The sequence below is a fragment of the Heptranchias perlo genome, chromosome X (assembly GCF_035084215.1).
Source record: "Heptranchias perlo isolate sHepPer1 chromosome X, sHepPer1.hap1, whole genome shotgun sequence".
NCBI lineage: Eukaryota > Metazoa > Chordata > Chondrichthyes > Hexanchiformes > Hexanchidae > Heptranchias > Heptranchias perlo.
This window is the reverse complement of record NC_090370.1, coordinates 2,430,288-2,451,522: the sequence shown is the minus strand read 5'-3', so window position 1 is coordinate 2,451,522 and position 21,235 is coordinate 2,430,288. Positions and strand designations below refer to the sequence as shown.

The 21,235-nt window shown below is 41.4% G+C and overlaps 1 protein-coding gene across 7 annotated transcripts in view; it reads right to left on the bottom strand.

Annotated features, from left to right (window-relative positions):
- Nucleotides 1–21,235, bottom strand: part of LOC137307135 (signal transducer and activator of transcription 5B-like) — a 135,765-nt gene that overhangs the window by 20,106 nt on the left and 94,424 nt on the right. For all 7 annotated transcript variants that reach the window (XM_067976453.1, XM_067976455.1, XM_067976456.1 and 4 more), the window contains exons 7-13: nt 13,317–13,465; nt 10,299–10,436; nt 9,180–9,359; nt 6,115–6,202; nt 2,911–3,033; nt 947–1,039; nt 283–489 (exon numbers count right to left, since the gene is read on the bottom strand). In XM_067976453.1, the coding sequence (XP_067832554.1) occupies nt 283–489; nt 947–1,039; nt 2,911–3,033; nt 6,115–6,202; nt 9,180–9,359; nt 10,299–10,436; nt 13,317–13,465 (978 nt within the window). The remainder of the gene's footprint in view (nt 1–282; nt 490–946; nt 1,040–2,910; nt 3,034–6,114; nt 6,203–9,179; nt 9,360–10,298; nt 10,437–13,316; nt 13,466–21,235) is intronic.

Sequence of the window (21,235 nt, the reverse complement as noted above, 5' to 3'; positions counted from 1 at the left end):
AATTTTAGATCAAGTTGTAATCTGCATTTTTTGGTGGCATGAAATTTTCACTCAGTATTGATGAAATAATTGAATAAAATCTCAGCAAAGTGGGTGTGACAGTACATCACCAAAGCCTAGTATTCAAGAGAGAGAGACAGAGAGAATAAACAATAAATGAATTTCACATAGTAACCTGTATCATACTACTCCTGGCACATCATAATGGTACAACACAGGGCTGCTGTGTACTAAGTCAGAGTGTTTAGATAAGTTGTGGGAATTAATATATTTAAAGTTTACCTTGTTAAACTGAGACCAAGAGACCATCCTGTCTGTGAAGTCGTCCATGACATAACTCTGCTCATCAAATACCTTCTGTGCCAGGAAGACAAAATGCTCCTTGCACAAGCCCTGGGTTGACTGCACCTCTGCCATAAATTTCATATTGAGGGTGTCACACATTTGAGACCATGACACTCTATCTGGTACATGGAAGGGTAATCTTTCCTGCAACAAAGAGGCAAAGGAATATGGAGTTCAAGATCATTATCTGGAAGCACAGCACGACCATGCTTAAGCTGGCACAATGGTACCAGGCCCTCAGACAGCATGATATTGTATGGTAAATTACAATAGTTCAGTAGATAAGTACACTATCCAGTGTGGCATTGAACCAGAGAGACTAGGAAGATCCCAGGTTAGAGTTAGACGATTTCAGTTGGGCAGCAGTAGGAGCCTCAGGCTTCCTGGCTTAGGAATTGACCAGACTTACACATCAAACCTGACACCTTGCTCAGCATGACTCAGTGACACACTACATAGTGCACTTAATAGCTATTTTTAAAAAGGAAATTTAAAAAAAAAATTGGAAGCAGAGTACTGCCAAAGCCAAATTCCAACCAACCACTCATCTTGCCCTGCACCTCTAAATAAAAGTAAAACATTCCACGTTAAACATACTTACGATCTCAGAGAACGCATTGTCCCACAAGATTGTGGCAGTAGCATTGTTGTCTTGACTGCCGTGAACAATTACCACAATAGGCAGTGATAAGGCCTGTAACAGAACAAAAAAATAAACATCTTACTGAACTTTATTTGGTCATATGAAGGACTGAACCTACTCCCAATATCTAGATCCAGATCTAGATCTAGAACCTAAAGCCCCAATTTTAACTCAGGACGCATTCGGGACGGGCAGGAAACCCCTGGGGACAGTCGAGCGTGAGGCCATTTTAACTGCCAGGCCTAATTTACATTTCTCCCGACTGTCTCTTGCCCAAAAGCTGGCGGGAATGACGCAAGAGCCAGTGGGCAGGAGTGAAAAATTGGGCAGGAGGCAGACACTACCGAACAATCTCCAGCAAGGTAAGTGAGGGGGAAGGGCAGGGGGGAAGTAATCCCCTCTTCACTTACCTTGCTGGAGTAAGTAGAGAAAATGACATCCGTGTGCCAGCGCCCCATATTTACACTGCTAAAACCTGCGCCATTAGTCCAACAACAGAATCGTACACACAAGAGATGTCATACAGATAAAGAAGCAAGTTTAAGCAATATTACATGAGAAAATCAATGCATGGATATTATTCTCCCACTGTACAAACTACAGGTGTCAAATGTAAAATTGCCTAAGGAGGTGTGCAAGAGCACCTCAGGGCACCCACTTTGACAATTTTATATCCTTTTCTCACTGTTGGGAAGCACCAGTCCTCTGCATGCTCAGTGGTTCCTCCATGCTGACTAAGCTGAGAGAGGCAACTGAGTTGAGGGAAATCACAGGCTCAAAACTTCTAATCACTGTGTGACTCAGTATGTTGGTGCAGCAACCCACATGTGCCATCTGGTTGCTCTCTGCTCCAAACTAAATTACGTAGCAACTGTGGAATCAATTCCTGTTGTTGTTCACCTCCAGAGTATCTAACTTACTGTAGTTAATAGAGCTAAACATGTCATTAATGTCTCACTGTATGTACATCAGTGTCATACTTGCGATGAGAATCTCCCTTAAATGCTTACTCACTTACAAGGTAAGGGAAGATCAGTTTCACCTGTGACACGAGAAGCCCTTTGACTAGAGAATGGTACATTTACAGACTTGGAATCAATTCATGAACTAGTTCTATATTTGGCTCTTGGGGTCAATGTCAGTAGGAGCTAAGATTGGTTTCATAGCTCACCCACGTGCTTGCATCATCATTCTAACAGCATTTTACTACTTTGACGTACATATAACCACAAAAGGAAGCTGAAGTGAGAGTGCTAGTGTGAAGGAATGAGCAGGAACCTTAATCTTGTATTTGAACTCTCACATATTTCAAAAATTCAATCAAACCCATTCTTAGGTTTTTGATAGTTCATTTGAGATTGTTCTGTATTTTCCCTCCTCACAAATATTTTTTAAAAATAAAGATTGTGGGACCTTGTGCAGGGCCTGGGACCTCACACATTTTCATAATTCTGATGTCCAAACAAAGTGGAACTTTCGATTTTTAAAATTCCTGCCCTGCCCTGGTTTCTACTTGTACCTTTGTGGGATTTAATCCAGATGATGGATTACTCTACAATGCAGATGAATTCCCCCCCACCATGGGGCTGATGGCAGAGCCCATTGGTGAAACAAAATTTTGACCCATGGTCAGTTTTCAATTTTCAGCTGGGTTAAGGGGAGGAAAAAAATAATTCAATTAGACAACAAGTCAAATTGCGCCACCATCACATAAACACATAGCAAGCAGTTATAGAGTGGCATTTACACAATCTAAGGCAGGTCTGTTCATGTGCCCTCTTGGTATTGAATTGGTGCAGGACGTGAAGATGCTTAAAAGGAAAACAAATATACAAGCAGCAGCTTAAAGGCCATCCAAAAAAGTCTTGAAAAATCTCTTTCTACCACTGGTGAAATACTGTTAGTAACAAATTCTCAGATACCTGAACATGGTACTTCATTTCACTGCCTGTGATGCTGAGTTCAGAAGAAAACAGAACAGCAAACTTTTCCTCAGTCACCGATTCGGTCCCTCTGCGGTCCGAGCGTTTGATTTTCTTTAAGGACTTGAATTTTGCAAAAAAAGAGTTAAGATCTGCTTTCGATCAAGAGACTGTCAAATGGCAAAGCACACTAATAGTTAGAAAGAGAAACAAAACTAGCACAATAATTTTATAGAATTAAAAAAATGCCTGAAAGCATTTACAACAGTGTGTAACAGACATTCAGATTTTATTTGACATTTATGTAATTGCCACTAATGATTTAGGTTGAGGATATCACATCCTTGTCACACATTCTCCCCATTTATTATTCTTTCCATACATACTGCTCTTACTTTTAGCCCCCTTGTTCATTACATTTTTGCAATGATATGTAGCCTGTCTCTTTATTCCAGGGGTCAGGTGGATGTTAAAGATCCCATGGTACTATTCAAAGAAGAGCAGGGAATTCTCCCAGTGTCCTGGTCACATTTCTCCCTCAACCATCAAAAAGACGAATTGATCATTCATCTCATCATTGTTTGAGATATTGCTATGCACAAGATGGCTATTGTGTTCCAATTTCACACATAGCAATATCTCACAAACAGCAATAGGATGAATGATCAGTTGTCTACAATAACAGTTATTGCACTTCAAAAAGTAATTCATTCTACGTCAAGTGGTTTGAAATGTTTCAGAGATGTGATAGGCACTTTAAAGATCCAAATCTTTTTCTTTCTTTCATACGCTGTTGCATAAAAGTCAAAATTCAACATCTTTGGCCAGTGTACAACATTGTACTGTATTAAAAGTATGGGATTCCGCATCCAGGCTTTCCTATGTGGACGCTCCTGATCTTGGCCATGCCGTCAAAGGGAGGTGCTGAGCAGAGGCCAAGCACTTTCTTACAAGGGAGGGAAAGAAAAAATATCAGAGATCAAATCACTCTCGGGCATTCTCGTTAACTTTCTAACAGCCAGATTCACAGCAGCACTGGCAGAGATCTAGGAGGCAGGATGCTAGCCTTCTTGGCCATTAAATGATACAGTAGTCGGGGACAGCTAACAAGTCTTTATGTAACATCACAATGTTTGTTGCAGCTACAAAATACTTTTTTGCAAACATAATCAGAGACCCAAAGTACCTCCATGAGAAGTTATAGGGAGTGCACAGCACAAAACTCCCCACAATTCAGTGCTATTGTGACCGAGTCATCATTCTCAGAAGGGCTACAAGAATGGCTGGTATGGAAAATAGAAAGATCACCCTAGGGAATGCTATGCTCAAGTTGGGGTTGGGACACATACGTAATCTGGGAGGACTCAATCCTGATATTGGAGGCAAAAGTGGGAAAATGTTCTACTTCCCAAAACTGACATCCCTCATCTCAATGAACAGGAAAATTCACCAGAAAGAAAAACACAGGTAAATATACTGCAACATTTGTTTTGATATTAGAACAGTGTTGGATCTCCTCTACTGAACAAGGCATGTTTGAACAAAGCCAATGACATGTGCGTTACCTTGTACTTTATTGCCTTCTGGCTAGCATGATCACAATCTGATTAATGAATAGTATTTTAAACACAGCCACCTAACATTTTTTATTGTTATTACCAAGAAATCTAGGTGAAGGGCCAAGGCCCATAGTACAGGATATCATTAAGACTGAAAAAGAGTAAAAGATAAAGTAAGTCAGGAAGTAGGGAATAGATGACGTCAAGCTTGGATTTTAAAAGCCTCTAGATTATAGGAGGGAGGGAAGACTGAGGGAGGTGAAGAGCTCCATAGTTTTGAGGTCCTGGAAAAGAATGAGTTAGAGGAGGAGACAATATGATAATTCTTGATTTCAGGATGCAGGAAGGAAGAAGGGTGTATAGGATGTATATTCGGAACTTAGAAAAAGTAAGAGGGGAAAGCTCAGAGCAGCACTGACTATAGTAGCATTGATAAAATAGATGGAGACAGAAATGGTTATGAGAGAAAGAGGGAGAGAGAAAGTGTCAGTTGGTTAGTTAGAGGTTACAGAAGGGCAACAGATCACTTTTTCTTGCATCCCATTTAGGAGTGAGTGAAGTCTTTGAGCTTCCCTAGATATAGGAGCAGTATTCAAGTCTTTGATGGACCTCAGCTTTAAAGAGTTAAAAACTGTTGAGGGGCAAGGAAGTGTTTGGCACAAAAGATGAAACTAGAGATAGCTTTAGTGACGGAGGAGATGTGGGAGTTCTTCTTGAGGTCAGAGGAGATAGTGAGGCTAGGACCTGATAGATGAAAGGCAGAGCCATCAAAGATCAGAGGAGGTTAGGCTTGTGAAAGACATGAAGAATTGAAAGAAACAAGATTTGCATTGCCCATTGGAGGAGATCTAGATGCAGTGATTGAGCCATTGCCCTGCTACAGGACTGGAGGTTAATGATACTTGCATCTTATCATGTACAAACACCTCAAAGTGCTTCACAGAATGAATTGTGTTTGGTGCTCAGCATTAGTAGCAATCTGTTCAGTAGAAGACAAGTGAAGCCTCCTGATCATCAACACTGAAGCTGCCACGAATGACAATTTCAGCAGAGATTAAATTATAGTTGATAGATACAATTTTGCTTGACAAAAAGTTGAAAATTTACAGAGCATTATCAAGGTTAGGAGAGTGATAGAGACAAGAGTTGAATTTAGTAAGGTGAAAGATTTTTTTTTATTGATTCTTGTGGATGTCGCTGGCAAGGCTGGCATTGATTGCCCATCCCTAGTTGGCCTAAGAAGGTGGTGGTGGGCCGCCTTCTTCCACCAACTGAGTAGCTTGCTCGACCACTTCAGGGGGCATTTAAGAGTCAATCATGTTGGTGTGAGACTGAAATCACATATAGGCCAGACCGGGTAAGGACATTAGTGAACCAGTTGGGTTTTTACGACAATTCGACAGCTTCATGGTAACTTTTACTGATACCAGCCTTTTATTTAAACGGAATTCAAATTCTCAAACTGCATGGGAACTCACGTTCTCTGAATTACTAGTCCAGTAACATAACCACTATATAAGAGATAATTTTAGCCACAGAGGAGTGATTCAAGAGAGCTAAGGTGAGCAGCAGTGAAGTCAGAATGGACATAAGAACATGAATCCCCTTTGGGACTGTAATATTTGCCTTTTGCTTTAACACCTACCATATTCCTGAAGCTGGCACTGGTGGTTTTTGTAGCATTGCTAAACTCCAATAAGCTGGTATTATTCACAATCTCTCCTGTGTTTTCACTGGAACAAAGGATATGATAGTTTCACATTTTTGAAGTATATTATTTTTATAAATAGTTTTAATGACGTGCACAAATTAAATCCAAATTTGCACAATGGACATAAGAAAAAAAATCCACAACAAAAAGTACAGTAACTGATTTTGAATTTGTTCCAAAGTTAAGACACTGAAGCCTTTATAATGCTGTTATAAACAAACAATGAGAGTTATTTATAAATTCATTGTAAATCCAATTAAGCTTACAATGGAAATATTTACATATTAAGTGAAAATTGAAAAACATTTACTTTTTTCAAATAAAATTGTTTGCATGCAAGGCAAAATTTGTTGGTGTGTGTATGTACGTATAGAAAATTGATCAATAAAAGGATGGTTGTGCCCTAGGCACAAAAGGACTGCAGAGTAATACATTTCTCAATAAACCTTGACCCACATCAATGTTGCCTTGGTCTACCTGTTGAGAACCTACTTGGGTCACTCATGAGCTAATAGATAAGCACACTGCTTCTTGCTTTGTGCAAATGTCTATTAGCCTATTACATGGGCAGTGTGGAATTGGTCAATTTTACAACACCAAGTTATAGTCCAGCAATTTTATTTTAACTTCACAAGCTTTCGGAGGCTTCCTCCTTCCTCAGGTAAATTACCTGAGGAAGGAGGAAGCCTCCGAAAGCTTGTGAAGTTAAAATAAAATTGCTGGACTATAACTTGGTGTTGTAAAATTGTTTACAATTGTCAACCCCAGTCCATCACCGGCATCTCCACATCATGGAATTGGTCACACAGAGATCATTTATTCATTTGGCTGAAAAAAGACTGAGGGGTGACCTAATTATGAAATTAAAAATTATGAAGGGGTTTGATAGGGTAGACATAGAGAAGATGTTTCCACTTGTGGAGGAGTCCAAAACTAAGGCCATAAATATAAGATAGTCAGTAATAAATCCAACAGGGAATTCAGGAGAAACTCCTTTACCCAGAGAGTGGTGAGAATGTGGAACTCGTCACCATATGGAGTAGTTGAGGTGAATAGTGTAGATGCCTTTAAGGGATTTAAGGCTATTATGATAGGGCAAGATGAAGTAGGGAGGGAGGCAGCTCGTGTGGAGCGTAAACACTGGCGTAGACCTGTTGGGCTGAATGGCCCGTTTCTTTGTTGTAAATTCTATGTAATTCGATGAATCAGGAGCAGTTGTCATGGATATGGTTCTCCAGGAGAAGCTTATAAAATAAACTTCCGATCAAATGACTGACTGACTGACCTCGTGCAGAGAGAGAAAATAGGGAGCAGAAAATTCATCCAGGATTCCAATTCCTGATCGCTATCCAGTTATCCTTACTGGAAAATGTGCCTGCGTGGATGCCGGGTGAGGACAAGATTGGCTTTGGTTATGATGCCATCCAATGTCAAATAACCTGCCAGCTTTCAGTGTCTGGGCTCACATATGAATAATATTAATGCGCACTTGGGTGAGGCAGTGGAAGGCTTGTTGGCACCTGTGGAACTGTACCCCAGTGTGAATTGACATCTTCAGAAGAGATGGGGCAAGGCAAGGAAAAAAACAATTTTGAATTTCACCCACACTTATTTTTCACTTTTATTAAGTACGTAACTGCAAGTCTGATGTACTGCACCAAATTTTAAAAACTCGCGAAATTCTGAGATTTTGCTTAAAAATTCAAAGTCCCTCTATTAACATAGGAACAGGAGTAGGCCATTCAGCCCCTCGTGCCTGCTCCACCATTTGATAAGTTCATGGCTGATCTGTGATGTAGCTCCATATACCTGCCTTTGGCCCATATCCCTTAATACCTTTGGTTGCCAAAAAGCTATCTATCTCAGATTTAAATTTAGCAATTGAGCTAGTATCAATTGCCGTTTGCGGAAGAGAGTTCCAAATTTCTACAACCCTTTGTGTGTAGAAATGTTTTCTAATCTCGCTCCTGAAAGGTCTGGCTCTAATTTTTAGACTGTGCCCCCTACTCCTAAAATCCCCAACCAGCGGAAATAGTTTCTCTCTATCCACCCTATCCGTTCCCCTTAATATCTTATAAACTTCGATCAGATCACCCCTTAACCTTCGAAACTCCAGAGAATACAACCCCAATTTGTGTAATCTCTCCTCGTAACTTAACCCTTGAAGTCCGGGTATCATTCTAGTAAACCTACGCTGCACTCCCTCCAAGGCCAATATGTCCTTCCGAAGGTGCGGTGCCCAGAACTGCTCACAGTACTCCAGGTGCGGTCTAACCAGGGTTTTGTATAGCTGCAGCATAACTTCTGCCCCCTTGTACTCTCGTCCTCTAGATATAAAGGCCAACATTCCATTTGCCTTCTTGATTATTTTCTGCACCTGTTCATGACACGTCAAAGATCTATGTACCTGAACCCCTAAGTCCCTTTGGACATCCACTGTTTTTAACTTTTTACCATTTAGAAAGTACCCTGTTCTATCCTTTTTTGATCCAAAGTGGATGACCTCACATTTGTCTACATTGAATTCCATTTGCCACAGTTTTGCCCATTCACCTAATCTATCAATATCCCTTTGTAATTTTATGTTTTCATCTACACTGCTTACAATGTAATATAGCATGTTAACATCTTTGCTATTATACAATAAGATTTAAACTCCGGTTATATCGGGTTTTATTTTCCTCCATGTTACACAGAAGCAGCAGACTGTATTACATTACACAGAGAATACCATACCTATTATGTATTATACAGGGAATAGTAAACCCTGTACATATTACAAAGTGATGGGGGGGGGGGGGGGGGTGGGGGGGGGGGGTGGGGGAGGAGAGGGAGGGAAATGTCTAGTCATGATGCTCCAGCCATCATTTTGTGGGGCAGGCTTGATGGACCAGTTGGTCTCTTCCTGCCCATCAATTTCGTATGTTTGTACAACAGACCCTATATATATTATAAGGGGTAAAACTATTCCAGCTCTGCTATGTTGGATTTATTCTTACCTGTGTACGTTCCCATGCTGTCTCATAACTCTGGCCTGTTGCTCTGTAATGATTATGGCTTTCACAACAGGCGGCTTTGTTGGGGCATTCAACTTCACCCCAAGCAGAAATCGAACTGTTGAAGAAAACTTACTCTGAGTCTTTAGTACCTGTGGAGGCTGCTTTTCCACGAGGAATGCACTGTAAAAACATGGAAACAAGTCAAAATATCTGGTTACTATTGGCTAAAACAGGTTAAACACTTCCTTAAACTTTATTAAAAAATGATATTTATCATCTCTTCTTCCCCTCTGCCGATCTCCCTGCCCCAAGGACCACCTGTGGGTATAGGAGATGTGTGGCAGCGGCCTGGGAGAAAGGTTGACTCTCTCCTCCTCTCCCTGAGGGGAGCTATCTAGCCTCTGCTTAGTGCCTCTCCACAGTGATGAAGTGGAGACCAGGAACTGAGCAGAGTGGGGGAAGTGAAGCTACATCCTCCACCCTCATTGCACATTGTTGCCCCAATGCTCTACCTGAAAAAAAATTAATACCAATTTTTACTGACAGTAGAATGATCTGAAAGCCAAGCTGCATCTGTTCTTTTTTATTATTCTAACCCCACTGAATGTTACTGATGCACGTGAGCTATACAAACACACTGATGCACACACAGGCTGAGAGGCAGAAGCAGTTTAGCAATGACAGCCTTCAGGCCTCACTTTTTCCTTATTATGTTGAGTCTTGGTGAACTTGACATTCAAATCCATGATACAAAATTCTGTGGCACTCCACCATTCACACATCCTTTTCTCAGTGGAGGTCACCTCTATGTTCCAAATGACTGTGTTTTGCGCAAGATAAAATGGTGACTGCTGTGCACGCATGTCAGATTGTGGCTGGAATGACGTAGGACAGTTAATTCAGCGGCAATTCCAGCTATCACTTTAGGTTGCAGTACCTCTGAATTAGGGCCAGCACGAATGCTATTCCACATGAAGGATTTGCTTTATGTCAGGACACATGCTGAATGCAGAAAATCATATCGTTTGCGCTTGCAGCTCTCGGTTGATTGCGGCAGAAGTTAGTTTGGCCTGCAACCTCCATTTGGTGGTATAAGCAAGGTGGTAATAAAGGAGTTACCTTCTGACCAAGGTGTTGAGTAAGGAGGAGAGTTTCTCAGGCACTGCTGATATCTGATCAATAGCAATGACTTCCTGTGTGCTAATCAGCCCGAGTTCTTGCTGAATCTGACAGTTCATTTCCGCAAGCTTATCACACCTGGAATAAGAAGAGACTTTGACATAGATGTTTAACCCAATTAATGAATTAAAAGAATGCACAGAGCATTCTAGCAACTAAAATACTAGAACGCTAAGAGTCTTGATAGCAAGACCCAAGTTGGAATTCCAAATGGATGCTAACATTCCAGCTTTCCCTGGAGGATACACTGCTCCAGTCTTACTGGAGTTAACTGGTGACTAACTGGTATCTTATCACGATTGCAGTGCAAGCAGATCGTCATGTACCTTATAAGAACATGACCCACTGAAGGACAGCCAGCACCAGTGAAGTGCTAACGACCTTAAACAGGAACAAAGTACTTTGAATGGTGCACTAACAGCCAAAAGAGCTGAATTACCCTCAGTAGACATGTTGTCATTAATTCAGAGTGCTCCAGCAATCAGGTCATATCAGATGGATATGGTAACTCAATCCCTCACACTGATTGCTCAGTAATTCCTCCATCACAAATGTCCGGATGTTGAGCACGAACTGCATCATCGGATATCTGGCATGTAGGAAGATACTCAACCCTCTTTAAACAAAGAAACACGCAGACATATAGATGAGGAATGTCCACAGCTCAATCCCCACTCTGTGCTGAGCTAGCTGATAGCCAAAGCAACGATCAGGGCACTACAATTGGCTTCAGTGTCCCTGGGCTAGGAAGAGAAAAAAAAAATCAGCTGGAATTCCCACTCCTGATTGCTATCAGGTGACCCCTGCTGGCAAATGCATGTGTATAAATATCAGCAAGGATGATATTGTGCGTGGTTCTAATGCCTCCCATGAGCAAATAACCAGCTGACATCCACTAGGTTCATGGATGAAGACCGGCCACTTGGACGAGGTGCTGGAGAGCTGCCAATGCCCATGGAACTATATATCCAGCATGATTTAACGCCTTCAGGAGAGGAATTAAAAAAAGCAAATCATAATAATTGTAATCTTGTAAATTTTTATTTCTGAAATGAGCACTGAATATGACATGGCTTCTTTAACAAAAGCTACTAAACCTAATTTTAAATTACCCAAATCAGATGTGTTTTTGAATCACTAAAATAACACTTTACAAAACAGTCTTTTATTTATGAAATACTGTGACAAGAATCAGGGAAAAGCTTTGTAATAAACAGCTCTGTTTGCAGCTCCGTCACAACATGTTGGTTTGAGCCACAATGGCTCAAACCAATACATTATTTTTAAGAATCATCATGGTTTTTGTTTTCAAAAACTGGAAACTTATTGAGATGTTTTCAGATTTGGTTTATGATTGGACTTATGTGAAAGTCAAGGCAAGCCTAGAAAAGAAGTTTATTTAAAATGTATCTGTATGAAAGCTCATACAGTGTCATTCACATTCTGCTCCACTACATAAAAGTGGCACATTAATGATCTTTTTTAAATAACTAAATGGTTGAATGCACTGATCCTCCATAAATGGAAAATTACAGAAGTCCAGAACTATTTCTTTTGGTTCAGGATCTGTTGAAGTTAACTGTAGGACTCGAGAAGTAAATTGAAATGCTGCCAGCTCAGTTTTCATACACAAAAAGGAGCACTCTCTCTTTTTCTATAGCTCAGCAAGGAATTCCAGTGGCACACATGTACTATAGCACTTGAATACTAAAGCATTTGACCACCGAAACAATTCAGTGCCAACAGCTCCTGGATTAGTTTGTCCACATGACATACATATAAAGACTTACAGTGCTTGCAAATTCACAGACAGTAACAGAGGTTGTATACAGGTAGATAGCACTGAAGCGGAATCGCAATACATCAAAGTGCAAGAGACCCAGCAAATAAATTTAGATGCATCAAGACTTTTGATGGAGATTTTTGCTCCTGGCTCATTCCCGCTCACTTGGATTCTCCACCACCAGTATCCCACTCTATCAGGTTGCCTGCATTTGGTATAAGTACAGTACCTGCATTCCTATACCTGGCCTGACATCAACATTGTGACTTTAGTGCTGGTTTCCCACTCTCCCCTCACTGACTACTAGTTAACACATGCAACAGTCAGTGAGAGACCAGGAGTTGGATGATTCAGTGCTATTGCTGTGCCATAATGTCTGTTCTCAGTGCTGCTACCTCACTGGTCCACCCTGTAGTACAGCAATAGTGCTGACTACTCAAACTCCTGATCTCAAGCTGATTACAATTCCTAGTTAGTGCATGAGGCAAAGGGGAAAGCAGAAGACTGGCAAACTCCATGGTGACCAGGAGTCAGAGGGGCAAGATCAGCAAACCACTGCTGGAGTCAGAATAAGAGGTTATAACAACATTGATGTTGGACTAGGTTTAGGAATACAAGTTCTGTACTTTGCCTGCAGCCTGAAAGAAGTGGGAGACCGGTGCCAGAGAGCTCAGAAGAGTGGGACAGGGCCAAATTTACTTTCATATATTGAAGTAAAATTCAATGCAATTTAATGCTAGGGTCCATGATTGCACCAAGACTTCAATATAGCAAGACATTCAATACATAAAATACATATGAGCAGGGTGGAGGTCGTTTCTTGGTGGGTGGCCCTTCTGTTTAGCCTGCAGTCAAAGGCAAATTTGAAATAACATCTACAGATAACTTATTTTTAATAGAGTATAAAATGACCAACTATAGGTCCATCATTCAACAGAAAGTGGTATGCATCAAATTTCTCAAATTGTTTTGTAATCCTGCAATACTGACATCACAAGAGACTAACAACCCCTTGTGATTGTCATTCAGCCAAAATTTCTACCATTAATTATGAATGAGTGGGAATTGCCAGTGTTCAACGGTAATTCAGAGCATCTTAATTTGATGTTTAGCGCCTACGTGCCAATTTATTTGTAAAATACTGCACAGCAAATGGACTGAATCTGGTTCCTCACCATTCCTGTAGTGACCCCAGGTTGTCCTCAAAGTAGGCACCATTTCCTGACAGCTGTAGTCGTCGTTTCCAGTTCTGAATCATATTCAGCACAAGGCCCTGGACCTGTTCCAGAGATCTCACCGCTTCCAAGATGCTGTAATTTCTCTTCTGTTAAAAAGCCATTCAAAAAATCCAAAAGATTCATTGTTAGCCTTAAGGCACGTTTACCCTATTGATTGGGTCCCAGGGAGCAACACTGAAACAACTTCTGTTCACCCAATGTATTTTGTGCTTGTTCTCCCCGTAGGCCCGTTGGATCCGAACCATAGGACAGAGGCCCATTTATCTGTTCATGCACAGATCATACCAACATCATGCATGGTTGCAGATGACAATGGCCTCTATTTACTGTTTAGTGCCAGGCAAAAAGCAAAGGTGAAAGTGAGCCACCATTCAATATGTTTAGATTAGTTGATATATGGTTGGGTAGAGTTTTTTGTATATATAGTGCTTAGACACTAGACTATTAATTGTATCATGTGATTTATATCAATTAATGTTAACTGTATCATGTGATTTTATATCAGTGTTAACTATCATGTGATATCAATTAGTGTTAATTGTATGTGATTTATATCTTAACTATCATGTGATTTTATATCAATTAGTGTTAATTGTATGTGATTTATATCTGTTAACTGTATCATGTGATTTATATTAGTGCTAACTGTATCATGTGATTTATATCAATTAGTGTCAATTGTATCATGTGATTTATATTGTACGTGTGTTTTTTATATATATATTTTTTAAAAAACATGAATCTCTGTGAATGAAGGCTTGGAAGCAATTGAAGACCAGGCTCTAGTATTCCATCCTTCACTACTGGGCTATCCGGTTTATGACATAGACCACATGAAATTATTGGCAAATCGCAAAGCAAAGCTAAAATAATAAAACAGAATAAGTCATGGGCTATACAGTAATCGGGAGGCATGTATTCAGTGGTGTTACGAATTAGTTTAAGGCCTCCTCCCCCCCAAACCATGTTCAGTTTGTGTGTTTTCCACTTTATAGCAAGCCTAACCGAATAAGAAATTTGTATCCAATTTAGTTCACTGTCTCAGCCATCCTTGAAAATTTAGTTCATAAACTTTTCTGTAAAATTTCTGTACAATTTTATAAGAACGTCTGTATCATAGCAAGTGAGGAACGTTAACTGTAATCTCTGACTTCAGAGTTCGTGTGTTCAGGAACACTGCACCACTAACTCAAAATAAGCACTAATTAGTGGTTCAGAACCACATTAAATTGGAGTTTCCTTTTTAATGTGCACCATCTTCTCTCCTCTCTCTTCCCCCCCCCCCCCCAATTATTAACTTTTTCCAGCTTAACATTGGCAAGACCAAAGCCATTATGATCTGCACCCTTGCCCACTGTCCAACCACTTCCCTGACATTTTGCAACCTGTGTCCCAACTGACCTGCAGCTGAGCCAAAAATCCATTATTTGATTCTTCACCAAAACCAACAATTTCCATTTCTAACATGCCTTGTCTCCAACCATACCTCAACCCCACTGTCACTGAAATATTCATTCATGCCTTCACCTCCAAGCTCAATTTCTCCAACCCCTCCTTGTCAGTATCCAAAGTTCTTCTCCCCAACACACACACTAACTCATCAAAACACCTGGCGCTGCATCCTATCCTGGGCTAAGTTCCACTCATCTATCACCCCTGCCGCAATGATATCCTTACACACATTGAATCCTCATCCTTGTTTAAAGATCCCTCCACAGCCTCATCCCTTCCAACCTATCAACCTCCTCCGGCATTATGTCCCAGCTCACACCCTCTGTGCTTCTAACTCTAGCCGACTGTGTACCCCCCAACCCCTGCCCCAACTCCACCATCAATGGCAGAGTCTTCAGCCATCACTCCCCTACAGCCTGGAATTCTCCTCCTAAACCCCTCCAGCTTACTACATCTCTCTATCTACAAAAACCTGAAAACCTCTCTTTCTGACTGTGCCTTCAGCACCTTCCCTAACTCTTCTCCCAAGTGCTGCTCAGTGTCTGTTGTCTGTCCCCCTCCATTTTGTGAAGTGCCTTGGGACGTTTCGCTATATAAGGCGCCATATAAATGCAATTTGTTGGCTGCAATTGACTGTTAAGTACATTATTACTGGTTATTTATTAAGAGCCATTTTACTTTTGAACTGTTCATGGAAGGTTCAGCACAATCAGCAAAAGCTTTTGGATGGTTGCCTACTGCCAGGGCAGTCATAGAACATGATTACACTACTGAGACAACTGAAAGTCTTCAATGAAGTTTTGGCCATATAGCTAACTGAGATGCCTAGTTTTAAAAAAAATCATATCACATCAAAGATCCTAACTTTAACTAACTTAAGTGCTGTATAATCAAATTAACTTTATCCAATAGGCAAATAGATGTATATCAGAATATTTCCATTCCTTAAACTGCTAATAGTGGCAGTAAGCCAATTTTCCCTGTGCATCTTCTTATAATTTTCACTTTTTCAAAGGCACTATAATGTGTCAGTTTAAAATAGTTGTTCAACTTGCACTTGCTAATTGATGAGAGATTAACTTATTTGAAGAAAATATAAACAATCTAAATAAACTTTTGCTGGTTCAGCGCATTTGCACAGTTGCGTCACAGTGCAAAATAATATCATAACACAAACAAGGAAATGCATGGAACCACTCTATACATCTATAGTGCCAGAACAGGAGGTCCCTAATCCAATGGCAACTTGCAAGACCCATGAAAACCTGGGTCTGTAATCCAGTCAAAACTATAGAGGTTGTTTCCTTCATATTGGGAGTGTCGATGAGAGGGAGAACTATATGTCTGGAATGGAGGGCACTCGGTAAAAGTCTCTTTAGATTAGATGGTGCTGTTGTTACGAAGCAGGATTGATTTGAGGAGGGTATATGGGGAAGCAGCAGCGATTAGGAGCATGCAGTGGAGCAGCACTTTAGTGCATATCCAAATCCAGTCCAGATCAATGGAATAAAAGTCTCTCTCTCTCTGCCATTGTACGGATCCCAAGTGAAATGAGCCTGGACAGGCTCAACTCCATTCCAAGTGGGCGTTGAGGTGACACCAAAGAATTTAGCACAAATTTCCAACCTCACTCACAGAAGCTGATAAGGGAAATGGAAAAATTCACACTGGTGCACTAGAGCGTGCCCTTGTACCTGGGCTTGTTTCACATTGTTGGGGAAATTAAAAGGAAGCTTTGCTCTAAATCTAATCTGAGCATGTTTCATGCTGATACTGGATGCAAACTATATAAACATGTTCTACTTCTTAGCATTACTATTCTTTGCCTCATTGAGGATAAAACCTGTGTCACTTTTTTTGTATAACATATGCAAGAATTGATTTGCTGACTATTCAGTGATGGATCTTACAATTTAGAATTAGAGGAATGTACTGAACCTAAAGATGTTGGTTAAGTCACAATATGCTTGGAATGCACTGTAAGGTATTGTAATCTTGTTATTCTTTGGATTTTGGAGTTGAAAGCTCCCTGATGGCTCAATGAGTAAATGTGGCACTAAGCCATACAAACCAGGAAGGTCCCAGGTTCAAACCTCACTCTGTGTTGAGTTAGCTGACCCCAGTTGGGATGGCAGTAGGGATACTATAATTGATTTCAGGGCCCCCAGGACTAGGGGAAGGAAGGGAAAACCTGCCAGGGGCCTGGTTCTGATCACCATGTGGTGACTCCTATTGGAAAGTGCAGGTATGTGGGTGTTAAGCAAGCACAGAATCAGGCTCAGCTGTGATGCATCCCACAGTCAAATAGCCGACCACCACTCACTGTCTAGACTCACACCTGAAGAATGGGCACTTGAGTGAGGTATTGGAGGGCTGAGGATGCTAGTGGATCTGTTTCCTAGCAAGGAGTCATTACTTTCAGGAGATGTGGGGAAAATAAAAAAGAAAAACATTTGAAAAGAAAATGGCAGGACCTTTGCCAAATGATTAAAATGAGTATGTTTTTGGGCAATGGGTAAGAAATGAGATTTTTGCTGGTTTGGCGGGGGTGGTGAAGATAATAGAACAAATATCTTTCATGAACAATTGCTACATTATGAAGGACTGTGCTTTTTTAAAAATGTAAATTTCTGATTTTAAAAAAAACTGAGCAGGCCGGTGTACAGTGCGCTGCTATTGTCTTTATACACACACACACCACACACACACACACACACACACACACAAACTGCTAATGGATGGACTGATCCAAAGAGTTTCTGGAACCCACACAGCTAACAAAACAGATTCCATACAAACTATCGATAGCAGCTGGATGGTTACAGCCAGTTTCCCAGATGCAATACTTTCTTTGCTATATGAAAATATATGATGCATTTATAGTGCAGCTTTTCATTTGCGCTTGTTGTGAATTTACAGCCACTGTGAACTAGACATCAGACATTCTTGTAAAACGCAGCGCAGTCTGCCAACTGGTATGGAGGAAAAGGCACCCGCCACCATGCACCCTGCACTTGAAACTTTTCCCTGCAGTCTCCTATTACAATTGCTACTGGCGTAAACTTTCCCAGCAAATACTCTTGCCGTGCATCATGAATTCACCGAATCATGGAATGATAGGGCATTCGGCCCATCATGCCTGTGCCAGCTCTTTGGACAAGCTATCCAATTAGTCCCACTCCCCACTGCTCTTTCCCCATAGCCCTGCAAATTTTTCACCTTCAAGTATTTATCTGATTCCCTTTTGAAAGTTATTATTGAATCTGCTTCCACCGCCCTTTCAGGCAGCGCGTTCCAGATCATAACAACTTGCTGTGTAAATTTTTTTTTCCTTATGTCACCTCCGGTTCTTTTGTCAATTACCTTAAATCTGTGTCTTCTGGTTACTGACCCTCCTGCCACTGGAAACATTTTCTCCTTATTTACTATGTCAAAATTATTCATGATTTTGAACACCTCTATTAAATCTCCTCTTAACCTTCTCTGTTCTAAGGAGAACAATCCCAGCTTCTCCAGTCTTTCTGTATAACTGAAGTCTCTCATCCCTGGTACCATTCTGGACCCTTTCTAAGGTCTTGACATCCTTTCTAAAGTGTGGTGCTCAGAATTGGACACAATACTCCAGCTGAGGCCTAACCAGTGTTTTATAAAGGTTTAGCAGAACTTCCTTGCTTTTGTACTCTATGCCTGTTTCTGAAGCCAAGGATCCCATATGCTTTTTTTTTTTTAAAAACAGCCTTCTCAACTTGTCCTACCACCTTCAGAGATTTGTGTACGTACACCCCCAAGTCTCTCTGTTCCTGCACCCCCTTTAAAATTGTACCATTTAGTTTATATTGCTTCTCCTCAATCTTCCTACCAAAACGAATCACTTCACATTTCTCTGCGTTAAGTTTCATCTGTTATGTGTCTACCCATTTCACCAGTCTGTCTATATGCTCCTGAAGTCTGTTACTATCCTCCTCACTATTTACTACATTTCTGAGTTTCATGTCATCTGCAAATTTTGAAATTATGCCCTGTATACCCAAGTCCAGGTCGTTAATATATATCAAAAAGAGCAGTGGTCCTAATACTGACCCCTGGGGAACACCACTGTATACTTCCCTCCAGTCTTACCACTACTCTCTGCTTTCCGTCCCTGAGCCAATTTTGTATCCATGCAGCCACGCCCCTTTAATCCCATGAGCTTCAATTTTGCTAACAAGTCTATTATGTGGCACTTTATCAAACGCCTTTTGAATGTCCATATATGCATCAACCGCACTACCCTCATCAACCCGCTCCATTACTTCATCAAAGAACTAAATCAAGTTAGTCAAACAAACAACCAACCAACAACTTCATTTATATAGTGCCTTCAACATAGTAAAACGTCCCAAGGTGCTTCACAGGAGCGATTATCAAACAAAATTTGACACCGAGCCACATAAGGAGATATTAGAACAGGTGAGGTAGGTTTTAAGGAGGAGAGAGGGGTAGAGTGGCAGAGAGGTTTAGGGAGGGAGTTCCAGAGCTTAGGGCCGAGGCAGCTGAAAACACTGCTGCCAGTGGTGGAGCACTTAAAATCAGGGATGCGTAAGAGGCAAGAATTGGAGGAACACAGAGATCTCGGAGGGTTGTAGGGCTGCAGGAGGTTACAGAGATAGGGAGGGGGCGAGGCCATGGAGGGATTTGAAAACAAGGATTTTTAAAATCGAGGCGTTCCCAGACTGGGAGCCAATGTAGGTCAGCGAGCACAGGGGTGATGGGAGAACGGGACTTGGTGCGAGTTAGGATATGGGCAGCAGAGTTTTGGATGAGCTCAAGTTTATGGAGGGTGGAAGATTGGAGGCCAGCCAGGAGAACATTGGAATAGTCCAGTCTAGAGGTAATAAAGGCATGGACGAGGGTTTCAGCAGCAGATGAGCTGAGGCTAGGGCGGAGTTGGTCGATGTTATGGAGGTGATAGAGAGGATTTATGGTCAGAAGCTCATCTCGGTCAAATATGACGCCAAGGTTACGAGCAGTCTGGTTCAGCCTCAGACAGTGGTCAGGGAGAGGGATGGAGTCGGTGGCTAGGGAATGGAGTTTGCGGCAGGGATCGAAGACAATGACTTCGCTCTTCCCAATATTTAGTTGGAGGAAAATTTTGCTCCTCCAGTACTGGATGTCAGACAAGCAGTGTGACAAATGAGAGACAGTGGAGGGGTCGAGTGAGGTAGAGCTGGGTGTCGTCAGCGTACATGTTGTGTTTTTGAATGATGTCGCCGAGGGGCAGCATGTAGATGAGAAATAGGAGGGGGCGAAGGATAGATCCTTTGGGGACTCCAGAGGTAACAGTGTGGGAGCGGGAAGAGAAGCCACTGCAGGTGATTCTCTGGCTACAAATGGATAGATATGAATGGAACCAGACGAGCGCAGTCCCACCCAGCTGGATGACGGAGGAGAGGCATTGGAGGAGGATGGTGTGGTCAACCGTGTCAAAGGCTGCAGACAGGTGGAGAGGGATGGGGGGGTAGTTTACCGCTGTCACAGTTACATAGGATGTTATTTGTGACATTGATAAGGGCCGTTTCAGTACTTGATTGGAGGGATTCAAACATGGAGTTGCGGGAAAGATGGGCATGATTTGCCTTTAACAAATCATTTATTAACCTATATTTTTCCAAGTGCCAATTAATTTTGTGCCAGCTTAATATCTCTAAAAGTTTCCCCACCACCAACGGTAGGCTGACTGGCATGCAATTGCTGGGTTTATCCCTCTCCCCCTTTTTGAACAGGGGTATAACATTTGCAATCCTCCAGTCCTCTGGCACCACTCACATATCTAAGGAAGATTGGAAGATTGTGGCCAGATCCTCCGCAATTTCCACCAGCAACCGAGGATGCATCCCATCCGGACCAGGTGTCTTTTCTACTTTGAGCGCCGCCAACCTTTCAAGTACCTCCTCTTTATCTATTTTTATCCTGTCCAATTTCTCTACTTATCTCCTCCTTTAGTGAAGTCAGATGCAAAGTATTCATTTAGTGCCTCAGCCATGCCCTCTGCCTCCACAAGATCATCTCCTTTTTGTTCCCTAATCGGCCCCACCCTTCCTTTGACTACTCTTTTACTATTTATATGTTTATAAAAGACTTTTGGGTTCCCTTTTATGTTACCCGCTAATCTATTCTCCTACACTCTCTTGGCCCCTCTTATTTCCTTTTCCAGTTCTCTCCTGTACTTTATGTATTCAGCTTGGTTCTCTACCGAATTGTGAACCTGACATTCATCATAAACCTCCTTTTTCTGTTTCATTTTAACCTCTATATTTTTAGTCATCCAGGGAGCTCTCGCTTTGGATGCCCTTCCTTTCCCCTTTGTTGGAATGTGTCTAGTCTGCACCTGAACTCTCTCCTCTTTGAAGGCCTCCCATTGCTCA